The sequence below is a fragment of the Labeo rohita genome, chromosome 20, assembly GCF_022985175.1.
Source record: "Labeo rohita strain BAU-BD-2019 chromosome 20, IGBB_LRoh.1.0, whole genome shotgun sequence".
NCBI lineage: Eukaryota > Metazoa > Chordata > Actinopteri > Cypriniformes > Cyprinidae > Labeo > Labeo rohita.
Genome location: NC_066888.1, coordinates 31957993 through 31979174, shown reverse-complemented (window position 1 = coordinate 31979174; position 21182 = coordinate 31957993). Strand labels below are relative to the sequence as shown.

Sequence of the window (21182 nt, the reverse complement as noted above, 5' to 3'; positions counted from 1 at the left end):
AAATTTAAAAATGAGAAAAATTTATTCTGGCTTCAAATTCCGTCTGCTGGATGGATCCAATTCATTTTACACAGTGCACTGTGGCCAAAAATGATCCTGAAATTAAATTCATTTCAAATATATTTAAACATTTTCATATTTTCTTTTTTTTTAGAAGCCTAATGTCTACAATTTGTCATGGAGCATCTGGATTAAAGTTAAATTTAAGTAAAGCTTCTCACCACATAGTTTAAAGTTAACAATTTGCAATTATAAATATATATATATATATATATATATATATATATATATATATATATTATAGAGCTTAAAATAGACATGTAATATGATTTGGCAACCCCATTATATACCCAAAATTCTTTAAAAAGAGGAAATTAAATATTATTTGAAATACAAGTTTATTTTCAAATATACAGTATAGTGTCATTAGGAAATAAACCTAGAAAATAGCTTTGGTGACGGTCCAGTAGAACAGGAAAATTGGAACCATACACTTGAAACAGTTTGACATAAAGCCTTGTTTGCTGAAACCATGTGACTTGGCAAGTTCAATGCAAGAAGCTTCACAATGCTGTGCTCTGCTGATGACACGTATTGCGTCAGACTAGATGACAAGATCTCACAACCATGCATTATTAAAATAAAAATTGTACACATTTTCAAATTCTTTAATTTGACGCTTGGCTAATGTTGCACACCACCGCTAGATGGCGCTGCTAGCTCGTGCAGTGCTGTCTGAAAGAGTTTATGCATCTAATAAATAAATTTGAACGGCATTCATGTACAATGTACAGCTGCATGTACAATTAATATATGTGACTCTGGACCACAAAACCAGTCATAATAATACACTGCATGGGTCAAAATTATTGATTTTTCTTTTATGTCATAAGGATATTAAGCAAAGATTATGTTCCATGAAGGTATTTTATACATTTCCTACTGTAAATATGTCAACATTTAATTTCTAAATAATAATATGCATTGCTAAAAACTTATTTTGGACAACTTTAAAGGCATTTTCTCAGTATTTTGATTTTTTTGCAAATTCAGATTCTAAATTTCAAATAGTTGTATCTTGGCCAAATCTTGCCCTAACCTAACAAACCATACATTAATGCAAAGCTTATTTATTCAGCTTTCAGATGATGTACACTGCCCTCCACAAGTTTGGAAATGCCCTAGAAAAGTGGGGTTTTAGACAATATTGGCATGAATCCTTTTTAATGTGTGATAATTTTGCACTGATAAGGGACAATACATTTTTAATTTATCAAAATATCCACCATTAGCAGCTATTACAGCTCTACATAATCTAGACCTAAATTCATTGCATTCTAAACTTAATTGGCAATCAATTGTTGAAGCTATTAAGGTGTGCTGACCCAAAAATCTTTTAAAAACCTGAGCCAAGTTTAAACCAGTAATCAGGCATCACAGCTGGCAAAGGGGCATGTCTGACTTTGACATGTATATATTGCCATTATTATCTAATCAAAATGAAAATTATTATTGCTGGTCTTCAATGACAATGTCAAGTTACTTTAATGTATTTGCACCAAAAATTAATAAGGATTTATGCTGATATCGTCCAAAACCACACTTTGCCAGGGGTGTTTCCAAACTTTTGAATGGCAGTGTATAAATCTCAATTTCAGTGACTGGTTTTGTGGCCCAGGGTCACATATTTTTAGAATAACGTTAAATAACCATAAAAGGACGGCTTAGACGGCAGTGTTCCACAAGTTTGTCTTTGTAAAAATGATGATGGTCTAGGTGTTTGATCAGTCTTTGTTCAATTTCAAGCATTCGGTTTCAAGCTGCCCACGGCCAGTGAAATGTGCAGATCTTCATTTACAGGCGCTGTCATAATTGGCCACAAACCAATCACACGTCTCCTTGATAGCTGGAAGAAAGAAAAGCTTCTATAAAGATTCTTACTTTTACTACTATTGGAAAAACATTTAGTTAATGAATGATTACCTGCTCTGAACGGTGTGAACTTGAAGTCTGGGAGGTATTTGTGTAGTTTGGCGTTACTGGCGGTTTTCTTGAACTGTCCGTCTGCTTTACTTGTGTCATACTGAGAGTGCTTAGTTAAGGTTCATCTGTTTAGAGTTAGTTCACGCCAAAGGGAAAATTCTGTCATTGCTTATGGTGTTTTTTTTGTTTGTTTGTGTGTAAAAGGATACAATCACATCACCCTCAAACCCCAATGCTTCAACCACAGCATCTGCAGCGAACTTTATGGACACCTCATCCTCCTCCCCGACTAGACAAACAGAAACAAACAAGGTATCTTAGTTTCTCAGGGGCACACATTTAAGTAACTGCAAGTTACTTTGATAGTTGTTTACATACTAATACATCAATACGCACAAATTAAATACTGCTGCTGATATGACAATAATGTGTTTCACACTCCCATAGTAATCACATTAGGCCATCTTGTGATTCTCATTTTTTGTCCTCCAATTTAATACCTCTAAAGTATGATATTTAAGGCTTTTCATATATCATTTAAAAAATGTAAAACTTTTTATGACCTTCAAGTAGATTAAACTGAATATTTTTGGACATGTGGGAACACTGTGTCAAACACGGGTCGAGTACCTGACAGAATGATGGGGTCCACCTCGTCATACTCCCTCAGAACCCACAGAAACAGACGAGCCAGATCCAGAGAATAGATGAACTGCCGCAGGGTGCGACCTGAACCTCAGACATGCAGAGGTTTACCTTCCTCTACACATAAACACACATGAAATATGTTTACCATGTGAACACAATGATTGAACAGCGCTCTCATTCAACTCCAGAAAGTTAAATGTCTCACTCTTTGCCAGGTACGTCTTGTGGATCAACCCTGGCAGGACGTGCCCGTCCTCAATGTTAAAGTTGTCATGTGGTCCAAATACATTTGTGGGGATGACGGCTGTGTATCGCCGACCGTACTGCTGGAAGTATGCCCTATTGACATTTATATCATAATTTTTTTTGTAATAAAAATTCTAATTCATTATATACATTAAAAATGAAACCATTTAAATTGCTAGAAATTATTTATCATTTTTAGGTGTCTGTTGTGCTACATTTGGTTTATGATGATTTAAATGCAACATTATTTCTGTATCACAGTAATAAGAATTAATAGAGGTCATGCAATTGTAAATCAAAATGTTAAAGAAATGTACATATATGAGAGATTAATCTTTCAGAGTTTCAATATCCAATCAGAAAAACTGGATGTTGTAACAGAAACTATGGACTTTGTGTTTTCTAGCAATTTAGACACAGTTGCTCCTTTACACTTTTAGATAATTAAGGAAAACACTGACACTGTGGTATGAGCACATTCTCATGCCTGGAAAATAGAGCATAGCTGGAGGAAAACAAAACTAGAGGTATTTTGTATTGCATGCAGAGAAAGTACTTCTACCTACAGAAAAACATTAAAACTGCTTTATCTGCTTCCTTTTTGTCTCGTTTAGAAGAAAACAAACACAACCTTAGGTATTTACTCAATACAGTGGCTAAATGAACAACAGACATTACCCAACAGCACAGCAGTAATGACTTTATGAACTTAATGTCACTGGCATTAGGATGTCTCAAAAACCTTCAAACTGGCTGTTATTAAGCCTCTCATAACTTGATCCTAGAGAATTCAGACCAATCTCAAATCTCCCTTTTCTGTCAAAGAGCAGTATCCAAAAGGCAGTATCCTCACAGCTACACTGACCAAAATTATAAACGCAACACTTTTGTTTTTGCCCCCATTTTTCATGAGCTGAACTCAAAGATCTCAGACTTTTTATATGTACTGCCTATTTCTCTGAAATATTGTTCACAAATCTGTCTAAATCTGTGTTAGTGAGCACTTCTCCTTTGCCGAGATAATCCATCCACAGGTGTGGCATATCAAGGTGCTGATTAGACAGCATGATTATTGCACAGGTGTGCCTTAGGCTGGCCACAATAAAAGGCCACTCTAAAATGTGCAGTTTTACTGTATTGGAACATGCTGTCGTATACGCCGATCCAGAGCATCCCAAACATGTTCAATGGGTGACATGTCCGGTGAGTATGCTGGCCATGCAAGAACTGGGATGTTTTCATTCCAGGAATTGTGTACAGATCCTTGCAACATGAGGTGATGGTCGTGGATGAATGGCACAACAATGGGCCTCAGGATTTCATCATGGTATCTCTGTGCATTCAAAATGCCATCAATAAAATGCACCTGGACAACGAACTGCCCATACCATAACCCTACCGCCACCATGGGCCACTCGATCCACAACGTTGACATCAGCAAACCGTTCACCCACATGATGCCATACACGCTGTCTACCATCTGCCCTGTACAGCAAAAACCGAGATTCATCCGTGAAGAGAACACTTCTCCAGACGCCACTGAATGTAAGCATTTGCCCACTCAAGTCGGTTACGACGACGAACTGCAGTGAGGTTGAGACCCCAGTGAGGACAACAAGCATGCAGATGAGCTTGCCTGAGACCGTTTCTGACAGTTTATGCAGAAATTCTTTGGTTATGCAAACCGATTGTTGCAGCAGCTGTCCGTGTGGCTGGTCTCAGACGATGCTGGATGTTGAGGTCCTGGGCTGGTGTGGTTACACGTGGTCTGCGGTTGTGAGGCCTGTTGGATGTACTGCCAAATTCTCTGAAACTCCATTGTAGACGGCTTATGGTAGAGAAATGAACATTCAATTCTCGGGCAACAGCTCTGGTGGACATTCCTGCAGTCAGCATGCCAATTGCAGGCTCCCTCAAAACTTGTGGCATTGTGCTGTGTGATAAAACTGCACATTTTAGAGTGGCCTTTCATTGTGGCCACACCTGTGCAATGTCTAATCAGCATCCTGATAAGCCACACCTGGGAGGTGGATGGATTATTTTGGGCAAAGGAGAAGTGCTCACTAACACAGATTTAGACAGATTTGTGAACAGTGTTTGAGAGAAACAGGCCTTTTGTGTACATAGAAAAAGTCTTAGATCTTTGAGTTTAGCTCATGAAAAATGGGGGCAAAAACAAAAGTTGCGTTTATAATTTTGGTCTGTGTATGTTCTTACTTAGAGAAAAATGGTCTGACCTGTTCTGGACGTCAATCATGCGTTTGCCATAGGCATAACCGAAATTAGAGTCATGGGGCGGACCGTTGTGGATCTGAAACAGAGTGAAAGAGGAACACGGCTCATCATTTCTCTCAAACCATGAAACAACTGAAGCTGATGGTCTTGTTAATAAACTTGATCTATTGGCAGAAGTTTTCCCTTTAAAAGAACGCTACACACAAACCATCCCAGAATTTGTGTATTAAAAGTGTGTGTGCGTGAATTTACCATGGTCTCATCTATAGGGTAGGTGGTTTTATCTGGAAAGATGCACGTGGAAAGGCAAGAAACGACCTTTACTACGCCGAACTCATGAGATGCCTGCAGCACGTTGTCATTGATAAATACATTTTTCCTCTGAAAACAGCCAACAAATATGGTTAATATACAGTTTGATTATTCAAGAGTAATGCATGTCCAACATTTTTGTATTTCTATTGTTTTTTAATGATAATAATTATCCAGAAATCCAGGTTTTGTCTCATGTTTCTAAAGAGTCCGCCCACCATGGCGGCCAAATGAATGACGTGTGTCAGACGATGTTTCTGGAAGGCTGCTCGTGTCTCTTCAGTGCTCCTAAAGCAAGCATGTGTAAATATATTTATCACACATGTGACACAAATGAAAATACTTATGTTGGAGCTTCTTCTTTGTCCAAATTCCATTTAAATAGTAGTCAAGAAGAAACATTTAAAATGAGTCAAAGAACTACAATCTCATGAAGCACTGCAAATAATCAAATTAAAATTATGGATGAATATCAAACTATTATGCCATTCTCAGTGCTGCATGGCAGTGGGAAAAGCTCTTTTGGCGAGATTTGCTTATGATTCTCTAAATGGTTGAAAATTTTTATTGCATGCTTACATTACATATAAAGTACATGTTATACAATATACGTGATGGCATATTTTAATGATTGTGTCGTGTGTGACGTCTGATGAGTGTTTGTCCAGAAGCTCTTACGTAAGATTGGCATCTTTGGATGACAGGAATATCCATTCTTCTCCTTCTCTCCCTCCGCCCTCCTGTTTCACCACCCGCTCTATCGCTCGCCCCACCAGCCCACTGCTGCCCGTCACCAACACACGCATCTGCCCAACTTTTCCATCCATCTGACAGAGATAGGGTTTAATGAACATGTCAGGGGTTAAAATACATGTGAAATCAGGAATTACTGTAATAATCAAGCAAACATCTATCTAAACTTCAACAGGGCCTCCCTTCTGACACAATAAATATGTTTGACGGCACCAACCCCATCCAATTTCAATACCATAGCAAAAAGTTTAGGCTGCTGTCACTTTAAGACCCAATCACAGATCCAATATTCAGACACTCATACAAATAACTAATTTAGATCTCAGTGGAGCAGCTTGAGAACAAAGACTGTAGAATACCCAAGACTTGACTTATATTTTTGAATGGGGAAAGATGCAATGCTCATTTTCTTCTGTCAAGCTTTAAACCACACAGTATGTAACAATTATGCAGTTCCTTAAGACCTCAGACTCTTCAAACAGGATGTTCAGCAACATTTAACGTTTCAAAAAATGGTACAAAAATGGTAAAAAACAACAAACTTTATGGCGTGTTCAAATTCAGTAGTAAGTAGCTTTTTGTTTCAGTTGTTTATAGGCGAATAATATTCCCTATACACCAACAGGGTACACTAAGTACATTTGAGACGCGTACTGTTGAAACACCTTAAATAACTTATGTACCCAGGAACCCTGAGCTGCGATTTTTGCTCCACACATGTGCATGAGTGTTCTTTTTGATCGCGGGAAATTTAAAGGGGTGCTATTATGCTTTTTCACTTTTTGAATTTTAGTCAGTGAGTGGTGTGTATCTTTGGGTATAAAAAAGATCTACAAAGTTACAAATCTCAAAGTCCACTCCAAAGGGAGATATTTCGGTTTTAAAAAAATCTCTTTCCAAGGAACAGCTCCTTTGTTCTACAGCCTTTGCTTTCGGCATGCAATGATGTCAGAACATGGTCCATTAGAATACCATTATATTATATCCCGCCTACCCAAATTCAAATTGCTGGGAGGTGTGTAGGGACGAGGTGGGGGATTAGCCTAACTGTAGCGAGGCAGCGTGGAGAGCCGCTTCAACAAGCGCAGTGCGGCAGGTATAAACACAAGCATTACTAGAGTGGCCACTTCAGAGCAGTAACGCGCTGCAGACTTGTGCAGTACAAGGGGTCCAAACCCATGCCAAAGCCGCGATCTACTCCGAGTGCCACGTCGGAGCCATAAGGCGCTGCACATGTGTGCAGTGTGTGGAAAGAGATTTATTCATCATACAGTGTAGATAGCTTCACTTATAACCTGAGTGTTTTTTTTTAAATCCATAAACTTGCACTAGAATAGGCTAGGCTCATCAGTGATTATGTTTTTTTGATAATGTTAGGCTGCTTTTAGCCTTATGCTGGAGCTGGTTTTAGGAAATTTAAGTATGTAAATAATGAAATAAATTAGCACGATCTCGCAGGCTGACGATGGGACCCAACACTACTGTAGCATATTATTTACTCACCCTCCATGCATCTTAGGTGTATATGACTTCCTTCTTTCAGACGAATGCAATCAGAGTCTAATAAAATCTAATAAAGTGCATCCATCCATAATAAAAAGTGCCTCACACGGATCCCAGGGGTCTCCCATCGAATCGATGCATTTTTGTAAGAAATATATCCATATTCAAAACGTAAGATTCTCTTTTAATCTGATTCACTATTAAACTGCTTTGACAAGGGGCGTGGCAGTACTGAAACACTGTCTAAGCTGTTCGCCAATCACAACGCACTGTGATAGTTAACCAATCATAATACATTTCCTTTTTTCGGAAGGCTGGTCTTCATTAAACCCGGAACTAATCAAGCTATTTGTGCAAGGCTGGGGAGAAAGGTATGTAATAATGTAAATTATGTGAAAAATAATGCGTTTTTGAACCACCAATCAAAACGCGTAACTTTTGCTACGATTCGGTCTGTGTTTTCACTACCCTGGTGAAAAAACCAGCATATGCTGGTAGCTATGCTTTGATGCTGGAATGCTGGTTAGGTAGGTTTTGATACTGGTTTAAGCTGGTCCTTTGCTGGTTTATGCTGGTCCTTAGCTGGTTCATGCTGGTCCTTGACCAGCAACATGACCAGCAAAAACCAGCAAAGGACCAGCTTAAACCAGCTAAGGACCAGCATAAACCAGCAAAGGATCAGCTTAAACCAGCATCAAAACCTACCTAACCAGCATTCCAGCATTAAAACATACCTACCAGCATATGCTGTTTTTTTCACCAGGGTACTCCAGTGTTTTCGACCCTCAAAAGCTGAGACTTTTGAAAACGCTGTTTTCAAAACCCCCATTTTAGTTTGAAAACTCCGGGGTTGTGTTTCAGTGTAAACGGACCAAAACGGAGACTTTTGAAAACGATGTGTTCGACTTAATGCAGCACTGCGCACCTCAATCAAATTCTGACTTGAAGCAGTGCATGCCGGTTACAAATTTTGTCCGACTTGAGACGGTGCCGACGCCGCGTGACTGTCACATGTGGAATCAAAGTACCGCGATAGCAGTTCGAAAGCAGCAGGCGCAGTTTCTTCAGAGCGGCTGCAGGAGCTCTGGGCTGCGTTCAACCCCAACAAAATGATGCAAAACGTTTTTTAAACGGAAACGGTGGTGCGTTGAATACCCTGTTCTGATGATGCAAAAGTTGCAACTATGGCAGCTGAGAAGTCCATTCTTTGTGTTCTTTTTGAAGAATTTTCGGAGCCTGATGAAATCGGTATAAATACGTGTTTAATACTGCAAATTGTAAAAAACAATGTGTTGAATCAACTTAAAATAATTTGTAACCTGGCTGCCTTCAAATTTTAAGTTCAGTCAACTCAAAAAAAGTTTATTCAACTTGAAATGTTAAATTATACTAAGTGACAACTTAGATATTTGAGTTGAGTCAACTTAAAATTTTAAGGCAGCTGGGTTACGTGCCCATCTGTTAAGTTTAGCAAACACAAATATCTAAGTTGTTACTTAGTACAACTTAACATTTCAAGTTGACTAAACTTATTTTAGTTGACTGAACTTAAAATTTTAAGGCAGCAGTGTTACAAATTATTTTAAGCTGACTCAACAAATTGTGTTTTTTATCTTTTACAGTGTAGGCTTGATGTTCGCCACTGCCCTTGCCTTCCAGAATAAAAGAGAACATCCCAGTCGAGTGGGAAGGATTTGTGGAAACTGTGGTTCCTAATTATTGTGATCCAACATTTGCCTTGCATTTCAGAATGAAAAGACAAACATTTCAGGTGAAGGATAATCCACTTACCTCCAAGACTGTGTTACGATCTATATGACCTTATTATTTTTATTGTGAGTGTTAGGCTTATCATTATTGCTGATTACTGTTGTCGTGCTATGATACTGTAATATTTACTATTATATAGCCCAATTAGAGTAGTATAGAAAAGTTTATAAAAGTGTCACCCCGCAATACAAGCAAAATATATAAATATGTATAGTATTTTTTATGTTACATTAATCAGTGTCTAGCACACCTTCCCAAGGATACAGACCGGAAGACATTGCAATTACTACATGATATTAGACAGACTTAAATAATAAGTGCTCTTATTATTTTAGCTATTTTGCCTTTAATGTAAATAAGCATGTGCAAACAATATACTTGCTCTTGTGAATTTATTTTGATGTTAATTACATTTACTTACAAATCCCCACTGTATATAGCAGTATGTGCATCAGTGTGTAAACAACAGCCATAGCAAGATTCATGTCAGCTTATTTACAGCAGGAAAATTCTACTATAAATGCATGCATTGTGCCAGCTGTCTCACGTTAATGCCACGTGGTTTGTTACACGTTGCAGCTGACCGGGCTGACATTTTTGACACACCCACCAAATGAGAGAAAACGTATCTCAAACCACGTTGCACACCGTTTTCATTGAACATGTCGTTCAACCCGGAAACCGTAACAAAACGTTGGCCACCGGTTGGAGCTTGAACGTGCCCCAGTTTAAAGTGTTACTCCACCCCAAAATGAAAATTTTGTCATTAAACACTTACCCTCATGTCTTTCCAAACCCGTAAAAGCTTCGTTCGTCTTCGGAACACAATTTAAGATATTTTGGATGAAAACCATAATTTTACAAAAATACTTTTTGTACGCAAAGAAAATAAAAATAACGACTTTATTCAACATAAGGATGAGACGAACTGACGCACCCTGATAAATCAACAAACAGCACATTAGTGATAAGGAACCAACTTCTGGATTATGGCCAAAAAAACATTAGAAATATACAAATAAAAAATTATTCTTATGCTCAAATTATTCACATGCCTTATATTCACTTTCTGCAATGGACCTACAAGTCATACTGAAGGATAGTTCAGCCAAAAATGAAAATTAAATTATCATTTGAAGCCGTTGTTGTTTAAATGCCGTATGCAACATCGTGCCCTAGTCTATATAATGTCAGTGGATAGCAGCACAGAGTTAAAAAAATACAATGAATAAGCTTGTTTATAAACGCTTTTGAAGCTCAAGTTAGAAAAAAAAAAAGTTTATGCGATCAACGGCAATCGCTAGCGTCTAAACCGAACAAGTGGTCACATTAGATTAATACTGGTGTTTTAAATCTGTTAATATTTGATGAAACCATTAAGTTACTGGCTCTGTTTCTGTTCTCTGGCTTGCTCTTCGAGATCAGTGGATTGGAATTGGAACTTGTCTTTCAGGATTACAAATGTCCTCAGCTGACAGGCTAAGTACACACACACACACCTACATTTCATCCGTTCATCAGTTTTTTTTCAAACCGGTCCTGCGAGCATCCACAACAATGCATTTTGTAGGTCTGCCGTATCTGACACCCCCCCCTTGCTGTCTCTACTAATGAGCTGATAAGTTAAATCAGGGGTGCTCAGCCCTGTTCCTGGAGATCTACCTTCCTGCAGAGTTCAGCTCCAACCCTGATCAAACACACCTGAACCAACTAATTAGGATCTGAAGGAGCACTTGATAATTACAGACAGGTGTGTTTGATCAGGGTTGGAACTAAACTCTGCAGGAAGGTAGATCTCCAGGAACAGGGTTGAGCACCCCGAGTTAAATCATCCAGGTGTGATAGATGAGGGAGACAGTGTTGGGGGTGCTCGCAGGACCGGTTTGAAAACCTGATACAAATGTATTTGCATACTTACCTGGAGGGCAAAACAAGAAATATCCGGGTAATATTACACCTTGAAATTCTGATAAGGGTAACTTATAACTGCAACCTGGAGGAGAAGCGCCTCGCTTAATACAAACGTGTATTTCAGATTTTTATAGAAATATGACAACAATCATATATCTCTCACAGAGATCGCACTGGCGTAGTGTTTGGGAATATCAATGCATAATTTAAACATACAACCACATATTTGATTAAAAAAATAATACATTTTAGAAGAGAGCACAATATCACGGTTGTCTGAATCAATGAGTTAGGTGTTAACTTCATTAAAACAAAGGCATGAACATTTCAGTAATAACTAGATGAGTAAAGTTTGAGAACAAACTTTTAAGTTGGCTTGAGAAAGCCTAACCTGAAAGTTTGAAGCAGTTGTAAAAGTATGAAAGCAGCTAGCATGATTTAACACATTGCTTACATGATTTAACATGTTTTAGCATGATTAGCATTTTGTTAGCATAATTTACAAGTTACTAGAATGTTGTTAGCATGATTAGCAAGTGACTAACATGTTTTTAGCCTGATTAGCATTTTTATAGCATGTTTTGTGCATGATTAGCATGTTAGTACCATGTTTCTAACATGGCTAACAAGTTACTAGTTTGTTGTTAGCATTTTTCTGTCATGATTAGCATGTTACTAGCATGTTGCTAGCACGATTAGCATGTTGCTAGCATGTTGTTATCATGTTTCTAACATGACTAGCATGCTGTTAGCATGATTAGCACATTACTAGCATTTTGCTAACATGATTAAAAAGTTACTAGTATGTTTGTAGCATGATTAGCATGTTAATAACATGTTTCTAACATGATTACCATGTTACTAACATGTTGCTAGCATGATTAGCAAATTATTAGCAAGTTGTTAGCATGATTAGCATGTCACTAGAATTTTGTTAGCATGTTTCTAGCATGATTAGCATGCTACTAACATGTTAACATGAATAGCAAGTTACTAGCATGTTGTTAGCATGATTAGCAAGTTACTAGCATGTTAACATGATTAACATGTTACTAGCATGTTGCTAGCATGATTAGCAAATTATTAACAAGTTGTTAGCATGATTAGCATGTCACTAGACTTTTGTTAGCATGTTTCTAGCATGATTGGCATGCTACTAACATGTTAACATGAATAGCAAGTTACTAGCATGTTGTTAGCATGATTAGCATGTTACTAGCACATTGCTAGCATGTTTCTATCATGATTAGCAAGTTACTTGCATGTTGTTAACATGATTTAGATAGCTAGATAGATTAGAAATATCAGAGTTGATAATTGATTAGAAATAGTACACAGAAGGGAAGCTTGATTGAGCCTCAAGGGATTCTGGGAGTTTGAAGAGTGTTGCTCATTTGAACATTCCGTCAATGTAAGTCTATGGGATTTTTGGTGGTTTTGGATCAGTTACAAAAGATATAGCACACCGAGTCAGACCAGTCTGAAGGTCTGGGCCGAGTTTGGTGGTTCTAGCTTGAAAGCTCTAGGAGGAGACAGATACCGAAATTTGGCTCAGAAGAATAATAATCTTAAATAGTAGATCAGTAAGTTGGCTTTCTCAAGCCAACTTAATAATGTGGAATTAAGAATTAAGAAATTAAGAAAAACATTTCTTTCAGGATCACAAATGTCCTCATCTGACTGGCTACGTAAACATACACCTACATTTAATCTGTCCATATATACAAATGTATCTGCATACACTTACCCGAAGGGCAAAAGAAGAAAAATCTGGGTAATATTACACCTCGAAATTCTCGAGAAACTGGACACGACACAGGCTAGCGGCGTCTGCTGGTCAACTGAGGACAATTCAGGCCAAATGTGTTTGACACCTTTGACAAACGAATTGCACGTTTTTATTGAAGTACGCGATCCACAAATAATTCAATACAATTAAATATGAAGGTTCTGTAAAGTTTGTTTTATTGTTTTGTGTGTTATTATTAGGTACCGCTTGGTCAAGCAGAAACAATGAAGTATCATTATCCCTTTTACATTATACACACACCCACACGCACACGTATTACAGTTGATTCAATTAATTAGAAATGAACTTACACCATAAAACTTACTCAAGGTCAACTGTTAGAAACTCCTTCATTGGTTCACGAGATCACCATCTAGTGACGAATTCTGTGATGTTTCGAAACCAAGGTTTGAAAGAGTTCGACAACGAAGCCTCGCTTCGTTTGCTGAAACCACGTGACTTTGTATGATACAAGCTTTTGCTACTACATATATGTTATTTAATTAAACCGCAATTAAATTGCACTATTTATAGTTTTTCATTATTTATAAATGCATTATTAGAATGAAAATTGTACACATTTTCAAATACTCACCAACGCGGATGTTTTCATTCATTTGGGCGCTTAGTGTTTATTTTAAACCTTGGTTGAGATACAAGGGTGTTCGGCGACAAGCTGCTAGATGGCGCCGCTAGCTCATGCGATGCTGTCTGAAGGAGTTTATGCATCTAATCAATGCATTTAAAAAAACAGCATTGTGCAGCCTTAGTAACTGCATTTCTCTAAAATGAATATATTTTAAGAAAAACTTTAAATAAACATAAAAGGAGGGCTTAGACGGCAGTGTTCCTTGAGTTTGTCATCTTCGTAAAAATGATTGTGTTGTTCAAGGTGTTTGATCAATCTTTGTTTGCTTTCAAGTATTGAACAGTGTTCAGACTCCCCACGGCCAGCGAGATGTGCAGATCTTCATTTACGGGCGCTGTCATAATTGGCCACAAACCAATCACACGTCTCCTTGATAGCTGGAAGAAAGAAAAGCTTCTATAAAGCTTCTTACTTTTACTGCTATTGGAAAAACATTTAGTAAATGAATGATTACCTGCTTTGAACGGTGTGAACTTGAAGTCTGGGAGGTATTTGCGTAGTTTGGCGTTACTGGCGGTTTTCTTGAACTGTCCATCTGCTTTACTTGTGTCATACTGAGAGTGCTTAGTTAAGGTTCATCTGTTTAGAGAGTTAGTTCCCTCCAAAGGGAAAATTCTGTCATTCAAGATCTACTGTTATGATGCTTATGTTTTTTTTTGTTTGTTTGTGTGTGAAAGGATACAATCACATCGCTCTCAAAGGCCAACGCTTCAACCACAGCGTCCGCAGCAAACTTTATGGACACCTCATCCTCTTCTCCGACTAGAGAACAAGATACAAAGACAATGAGAAACAAACAAGGTATCTTGCATGTATCTTGCAGGTAACTGCATGTTTAAAATACTCAAGACACGTTTTATTCAATACATACATATGTAATGAAATTGGTTTGCCTTATCATTTAAGACTTATGACCTACACGTAGATTAAAATGAATATTTAAGGACACTGTGTCAAACACGGGTCGAGTACCTGATAGAATGATGGGGTCCACCTCGTCATACTCCCTCAGAACCCACAGAAACAGACGAGCCAGATCCAGAGAATAGATGAACTGCCGCAAGGGTCGACCTGAACCCCAGACCTGCAGAGGTTTACCTTCCTCTACACATAAACACATGAAATATGTTTACCATTTGAACACAACTTGAATGAAGCTCTCATTAAACTCTGGAAAGTTAAATATCTCTCACTCTTTGCCAAGTACGTCTTGTGGATCAACCCTGGCAGGACGTGTCCGTCCTCAATGCTGAAGTTGTCATAGGGTCCAAATACATTTGTGGGGATGACGGCTGTGTATCGCCGACCGTACTGCTGGAAATACGCCCTAGTGGACAAACACACACTCTGATTGGTTTACTAAAGATAAAAACAAACACCCCACCCCTGAATCGAACAATTCTCTGCAAGAGGTTTCTCTACAATAAAAAATATTTAGAATGTTATTTTTTCCTCTTCTGAAATGTGTTTCAGACATGCTTTAATAGGATACACCCAAAAAAAGCTCATGACCAATGAACTTTGACACTGACCTGTTCTGGACATCAATCATCCGTTTGGCGTAGGAATAACCGAAATTAGACTCATGGGGTGGACCGTTGTGGATCTGAAACAGAGTGAGAGCGAAACACGGCTCGTTATCTCTCTCAAATCATAAACCAAATGAAACTGATTGATCTGCTGGTTTCTAAAGTTTCTGCAGAAGTTACTGTATCCTTTCACAAAAGAATGAATTGTAAATGATCAAGGAAAATTTGTCCTTTAAAAAAAACACAAACCATCCCAATATTTGTGTACAAAAACTCTGTGTGCGTGAATTTACCATGGTCTCATCTATAGGGTAGGTGGTTTTATCTGGAAAGATACATGTGGAGAGGCAAGAAACGACCTTCACCACGCCGAACTCATGAGCCGCCTGCAGTACGTTGTCATTGATAAACACATTATTCCTCTGAAAACAACAAACAAATATGGTTAATGTACAGTTTGATTACTCAGCAGTAATATATGTTCAAAATTTTAATATTTTTTTATTGTTTTTTAATGTCAATAATTACCCAGAAGTCCAGGTTCTGTCTCATGTTTTTGAAGAGCCCGCCCACCATGGCGGCCAAATGAATGACGTGTGTCGGACGATGTTTCTTGAAGACTGCCCGCGTCTCTTCAGTGCTCCTAAAGCAGCATGTTTAAATATATTTATCATACATATGTCACAAATGAATAAGCAATAAAATAAAAGGTTTCTGTTATCCTAAGAAACAGAAATTCTGTCAAATGTGTCCAAATTTTGGACTGATGGCTATATTATATGGTATTACATGGTTAGCATGGTGATATGTCGTTGCGATTGTACAAAAAGGCGAATTTTTCTATTTAGTGAATACCGCATATTAAAATACTCAACGGACATTACTGGCAGACAGTGCGAGAAGAAGAAAAACGGAGGAATATAAAAACGCCGGTCAGGTAGGCGAACAGACGCCTACATTTCTAAGTATCTATCGATATATATGTATATTTAATAGCATGCAGGGAAGTTCTGGTACGTTAAAGTGATCGAGAAATGAACGGATGGATAAGAAAAAAATAAAGCCGGGACGTGCGCGATTTGAAAAGGCAATAAGGCGCGAAAAGGAATTCAGTAACGGTCACACCCGAGAGTGCGAACAAAAGCGTTCTGTCAGTCAGTGCGAGGGAAAATAATTGAGTTCTTTTCGCAACTTACTGCACTTGAATGATTATACACACGGAATTATGCCAAAATGTACATCTTGGTGAGTATCCACATAAACAGTTCGGTTATGTCTGGAGTAAAAGAAAATATATCTATATTGGATCCGTGCATGACTTCTGAAATTGACAGTAGCCTAATCTATCTGCTACTGTCTGTGTCCTTAATGTTAATCAAACAGAAGAAAAGGAGAAAATTACTGGCTGCTTTTGACTTAACAGCATTTATAGATATCAGTGTATATATATTTAATTCAGAAGATATGCATTTGATTATTCATCAAACATTTCCTGCTTGAAAGTTAATGTTAAAAATGGAACATGGCAATGATATTGGTGGAATGACTTTGATAACGATTTTTTTTTCCAGCTGATGAATGATAAAAACACTGACAGCCAATCAGAATCCATCCTGCTTTAACCTTTAAATGCATACCTTTGGGTTTTAAGTGACCTGGGACACCATCCCTCAGTCTGTTTATTATCAACAATATGTTAAGGAAAAATGTTAAGTCTGTTTCCTTTGCAATGTATCAGCTGTATCAGATTCCCAAAATGAGTGAGGATGGTGCTTAAGCAATTGCTCAAAACACCCTTCCAAGTTCCAAAATATAACGAAATATGCTTTATTTTATTATTTTGTAAGTGGTATTAAAATATCTGGATTTTATGCTATTGGGGCAGTTTAGAGATTCATCCATATTAGACATAAATTCTGTGATGGTAAAATACCCAAATATGTAATAATGATTGGCATTTAAGGGTTAAAGATCTTGTGGGTTTGATCTGGCAAACAACAAAATGAAATACACTTACAATGAACAGAACGTTGGTGTAAAGTTACAGTTATTATTCTTGGTGTCAACAGTTCATTATTGCTGTTACTCATATAACATCCACTTATAAAATACAAAGTACATGCTTTATAATATGTGACCCTGGACCACAAAACCAGTATTAAGTAGCACGAGAATATTTGTAGCAATAGCCAAAAATACACTGTATGGGATAGATTTTTCTTTTATGCCAAAAATCATGTTCCATGAACACATTTTGTAAATTTCATACCTTAAATAGATCAAAATTGCTATATTGCAAAATTGCTAAGAACTTCATTTGGACAACTCTAAAGGCGATTTTCTCAATATTTAGATTTTTTTTTTTGCACCCTCAGATTCCAAATTTTCAAATACTGTCCTGTCCTAACAAACCATACATAAATGAAAAGCTTATATATATATATATTCAGCTTTCAGGCGATGTATTAAAAAAAAAAAAAATTACCCTTTTGACTGGTTTTGTGGATCAGGGTCACATAAGTGATAATAGTTTAATGACTGTGTTGTATCCACCTTATTTTTGCCGTAAGAGTGGTTGATATTGCAAACTGATGTGTCCATATTATTGTGGTTACCATATTATTTTAATGTACTATCTTATTTATGAACACAATAGTTTGTAGTGCAAACTGTTTTACCGTTTACGGCACTTCAATATTCTTCTCATTATTTCTCTATGGCAGATTGCGAACAGGAAGTCTAACACATTACCAGAAAACAGCTTACTTCCGCATTCAAAAATAAGGTGGATAACTGCTGTGATGTTTGATGAGTGTTTATCCAGGAGCTCTTACATAAGATCGGCATCTTTGGATGACAGGAATATCCATTCTTCTCCTTCTCTCCCTTCGCCCTCCTGTTTCACCACCCGCTCTATCGCTCGCCCAACCAGCCCACTGCCGCCCGTCACCAACACACGCATTGGCCCGACTGACCCGTCCATCTGACAAAGAGATGTGATTTGATGAACATTTCAGGTGTTAACATATGTGCATATATAAATTGATCTATGCATCCATTCATCCATCTATACACTCTTACTGTGGTATTCATATTTACACATTCATATAATACTATCAATGTATAGTCCAGGAAAAACATGGTATTACCACGGTTCTCCATCATATGTTTAATGGCACTTCTTTGAAAATACTCCCAGCGTTACTCGTCGTAATTGCATTTTTACTAGTAACAATTCAATTAGAGAGCTCTACAAATGTCATGTCTCCACTGACTTCCATTCATTTTTAAATATAGAGCTCTACAACAATTTTTAGTTGGAATTGTTACTATTCAGTATTCAATTGTAGAGCTTTGTAATTGTAATTCTTACTAGTAAAAATTATGTTGTAGAGCTCTGTAATTAAAAATGAATGGAAGTGGAGACATACGACTAGTAAAAATTAATTTGTAGAGCTCTCTAACTGAATTGTTACTAGTAAAAATGCAATTACGACGAGTAACGCTGGGAGTATTTTAAGATAAACCGGCTTGCCATAGGTGTCATCTTACGCAGCAGAGTATGACCACAAAACACAAGAAATATACAAACGTTGAATTTGGATATGTACACATCATGTGCATTAGAATCATGTCATTTTCATCAATCAACAATGAGGCCATCGTGCATGAATAAAAAACAGCACAGACTTAATACTTGATAAATTAACTTTAAACTACTTTGGAGCTCAATTAATAGATTATTCTATGTGATAAGCAGTCCTGAATGTCTGAATGTTCAGATGAAGTGTCTGAAACGAGCAGACCATCAAATGAATGAATTAATGTGTATGAATGAAATGAATGTGTATGATGAAATCAGCCATTTACCTGTTCCCTGTTGTCACTGTAGTTGAAGTCCGTTTCTGTTCAACCGAATATTTTCATTACCTCCGGGCGGTTTTGCTCATGCAAAATTAACTCCTGTCTGCTTCAATGTGGAAACACCTAAATGCCAAGAACTGTCCGTTAAGATCATTTAAATTGCATCTCTAATCAGCAATATAATCCGACATACACTGTCCCATATGTTTCCTACACTCAAATAGTGCTAAGTTTCCGGATTGTAGGGTTGCCAGGTTGTCACAAAGAAACGCTCCCAATTGCTACTCAAAAAAATAAAAAATAAAATAAAAAATTGCTACTCAAAACTTAGCCCACTCGGGTTTCGATGTGGAATCCACCGGTAACAATCGCGTTTCGAGGTGGTGAAATACACGTTTTTTGGCGGAATTCCCCCTGGTAAAATTCGCATTTCTTCTTCTTCTTTTGTTTTTATTGACGGTTGGCGAACAGCTTTCAGGTGCATTAAATTCGCATTTCTGGGGATAAATATTACGTTATTAGGGTCGCTTAAACACACAGAAACAGTGTTAAAGTAGCCCAATCACACCGGAAAACCGCGGACATGGCAACCCTGCCGGTTGGCTCGGTTAGTGCGCACGCGCATCGCTAAACGTGATTCTCAGGACGCTGCTGTTTCTTCTTTTTTATTTTACGGCGGTTGGCATCCAGCGTGTTGGTGCATTACCGCCGCCTTGTGGATCAGAAAATAGGTTTACAGACTAAATCACCCACCCTCCTTCTATCTCCCCTATCACCTCCTTCTTTTAACCATCCTCAATCCTCCATATCCTAACAAAACCTTGGTTTCTCTTAAGAAGTTCATAAGAATTCTGGTCTGTGCTAGCTTATGCTCTCATAAATAAATCACACTTTTAACCTCTGCTTTGTTAACACTTGCATTTTAATGTTTCAATTTGTTAACACCCTTTTTTGCAAATTTATCTGCTGTTTCATTTCCCTCCCTACATGTCCTGGAACCCATATAAAATGTGCCTTTCTTGCTAGTACATTGCATAACAGTAGAGAAACAGTGCTTATTAAAATGAACCTAAATTAATCTTATAAAAATGCAAATTAAAAATGCAAATACTGTACTGGTTTTGTTTTATGATTCAAAATATATTATATACTTTAAGTCAAAAGTTTAAATACACCTTGCAAAATCTGCAAAATGTTAATTATTTTACCAAAATAAAGAGGGATCATACAAAATGCATGTTATTTTTTATTTATTACTGACCTGAATAAGATATTTCACATAAAAGACGTTTACATATAGTCCACAAGAGAAAATAATAGTTGAATTGATAAAAAATGACCCCGTTTAAAAGTTTACATACGCTTGATTCTTAATACTGTGTTGTTACTGTCATCCACAGCTGTTTTTTTTTTGTTTTTTTGTTTAGTGATAGTTGTTCACGAGTCCCTTGTTTGTCCTAAACAGTTAAACTGCCTGCTGTTCTTCAGAAAAATTAATCAGATCCCACAGATTATTTGGGTTTTTAGCATTTTTGTGTATTTGAATCCTTTCCAACAATGACTGTATGATTTTGAGTTGCATCTTTTCACACTAAGGACAACTGAGGGACTCATATGCAACTATTACAGAAGGTTCAAACACTCACTGATGCTCCAGAAGGAAAAACCATGCATTTTTCTTATTTTGCCTAAATATGATTTTATTTCCATTTAGTACTACATTTCAGAAGCAACAGAAGATACTTAAATGTTTCCCAGAAGACAAAAAAAGTTACATTTACCCTGGTCTTCAAATTCCAAAAGTTTTCACCCCCCTTAATCCATCATTTTCCTTCTTAAGCATCAGTGAGTGTTTGAATCTTCTGTAATAGTTGCATATGAGTCTCTCAGTTGTCCTTAGTTCAAATACACAAAAACGCTGAAAAACCAAAAAATCTGTGGGACCTGAAGGTTTTTCTGAAGAACAGCAAACAGTTGAACTGTTCAGGAC

At 37.3% G+C, this 21182-nt stretch overlaps 1 protein-coding gene and 1 pseudogene across 1 annotated transcript; both read right to left on the bottom strand.

The window, feature by feature from the left end:
• Positions 1 to 501: 501 nt before the first annotated feature.
• LOC127182883 (GDP-L-fucose synthase-like) lies at positions 502 to 6251 on the bottom strand (annotated as a pseudogene).
• A 7057-nt stretch (positions 6252 to 13308) lies between these two features.
• LOC127182878 (GDP-L-fucose synthase-like) lies at positions 13309 to 19611 on the bottom strand. The gene is made up of 10 exons (XM_051138561.1): positions 19199 to 19611; positions 18163 to 18311; positions 15857 to 15971; positions 15622 to 15750; positions 15332 to 15405; positions 14993 to 15126; positions 14772 to 14903; positions 14482 to 14561; positions 14254 to 14353; positions 13309 to 14176 (listed from the first exon to the last, which is right to left on the bottom strand). The coding sequence occupies exons 2-10, from the start codon at positions 18309 to 18311 to the stop codon at positions 14121 to 14123; spliced, it is 969 nt and encodes a 322-aa protein (XP_050994518.1). The 5' UTR covers positions 19199 to 19611; the 3' UTR covers positions 13309 to 14120.
• Between the last annotated feature and the right edge of the window lie 1571 nt (positions 19612 to 21182).

Bases quoted from the DNA above. Each gene is read 5' to 3' on its own strand.
- LOC127182878 (XM_051138561.1), bottom strand. From the start codon at position 18,311: ATGGACGGGTCAGTCGGGCCAATGCGTGTGTTGGTGACGGGCGGCAGT. The intron at 15,751-15,856 runs GTAATTATTGAC...TGTTGTTTTCAG, and splicing joins GACAGAACCTGGACTTCTGG to AGGAATAATGTGTTTATCAA. The intron at 14,562-14,771 runs GTACTCGACCCG...CTTGTTCTCTAG, and splicing joins GGACCCCATCATTCTATCAG to TCGGAGAAGAGGATGAGGTG.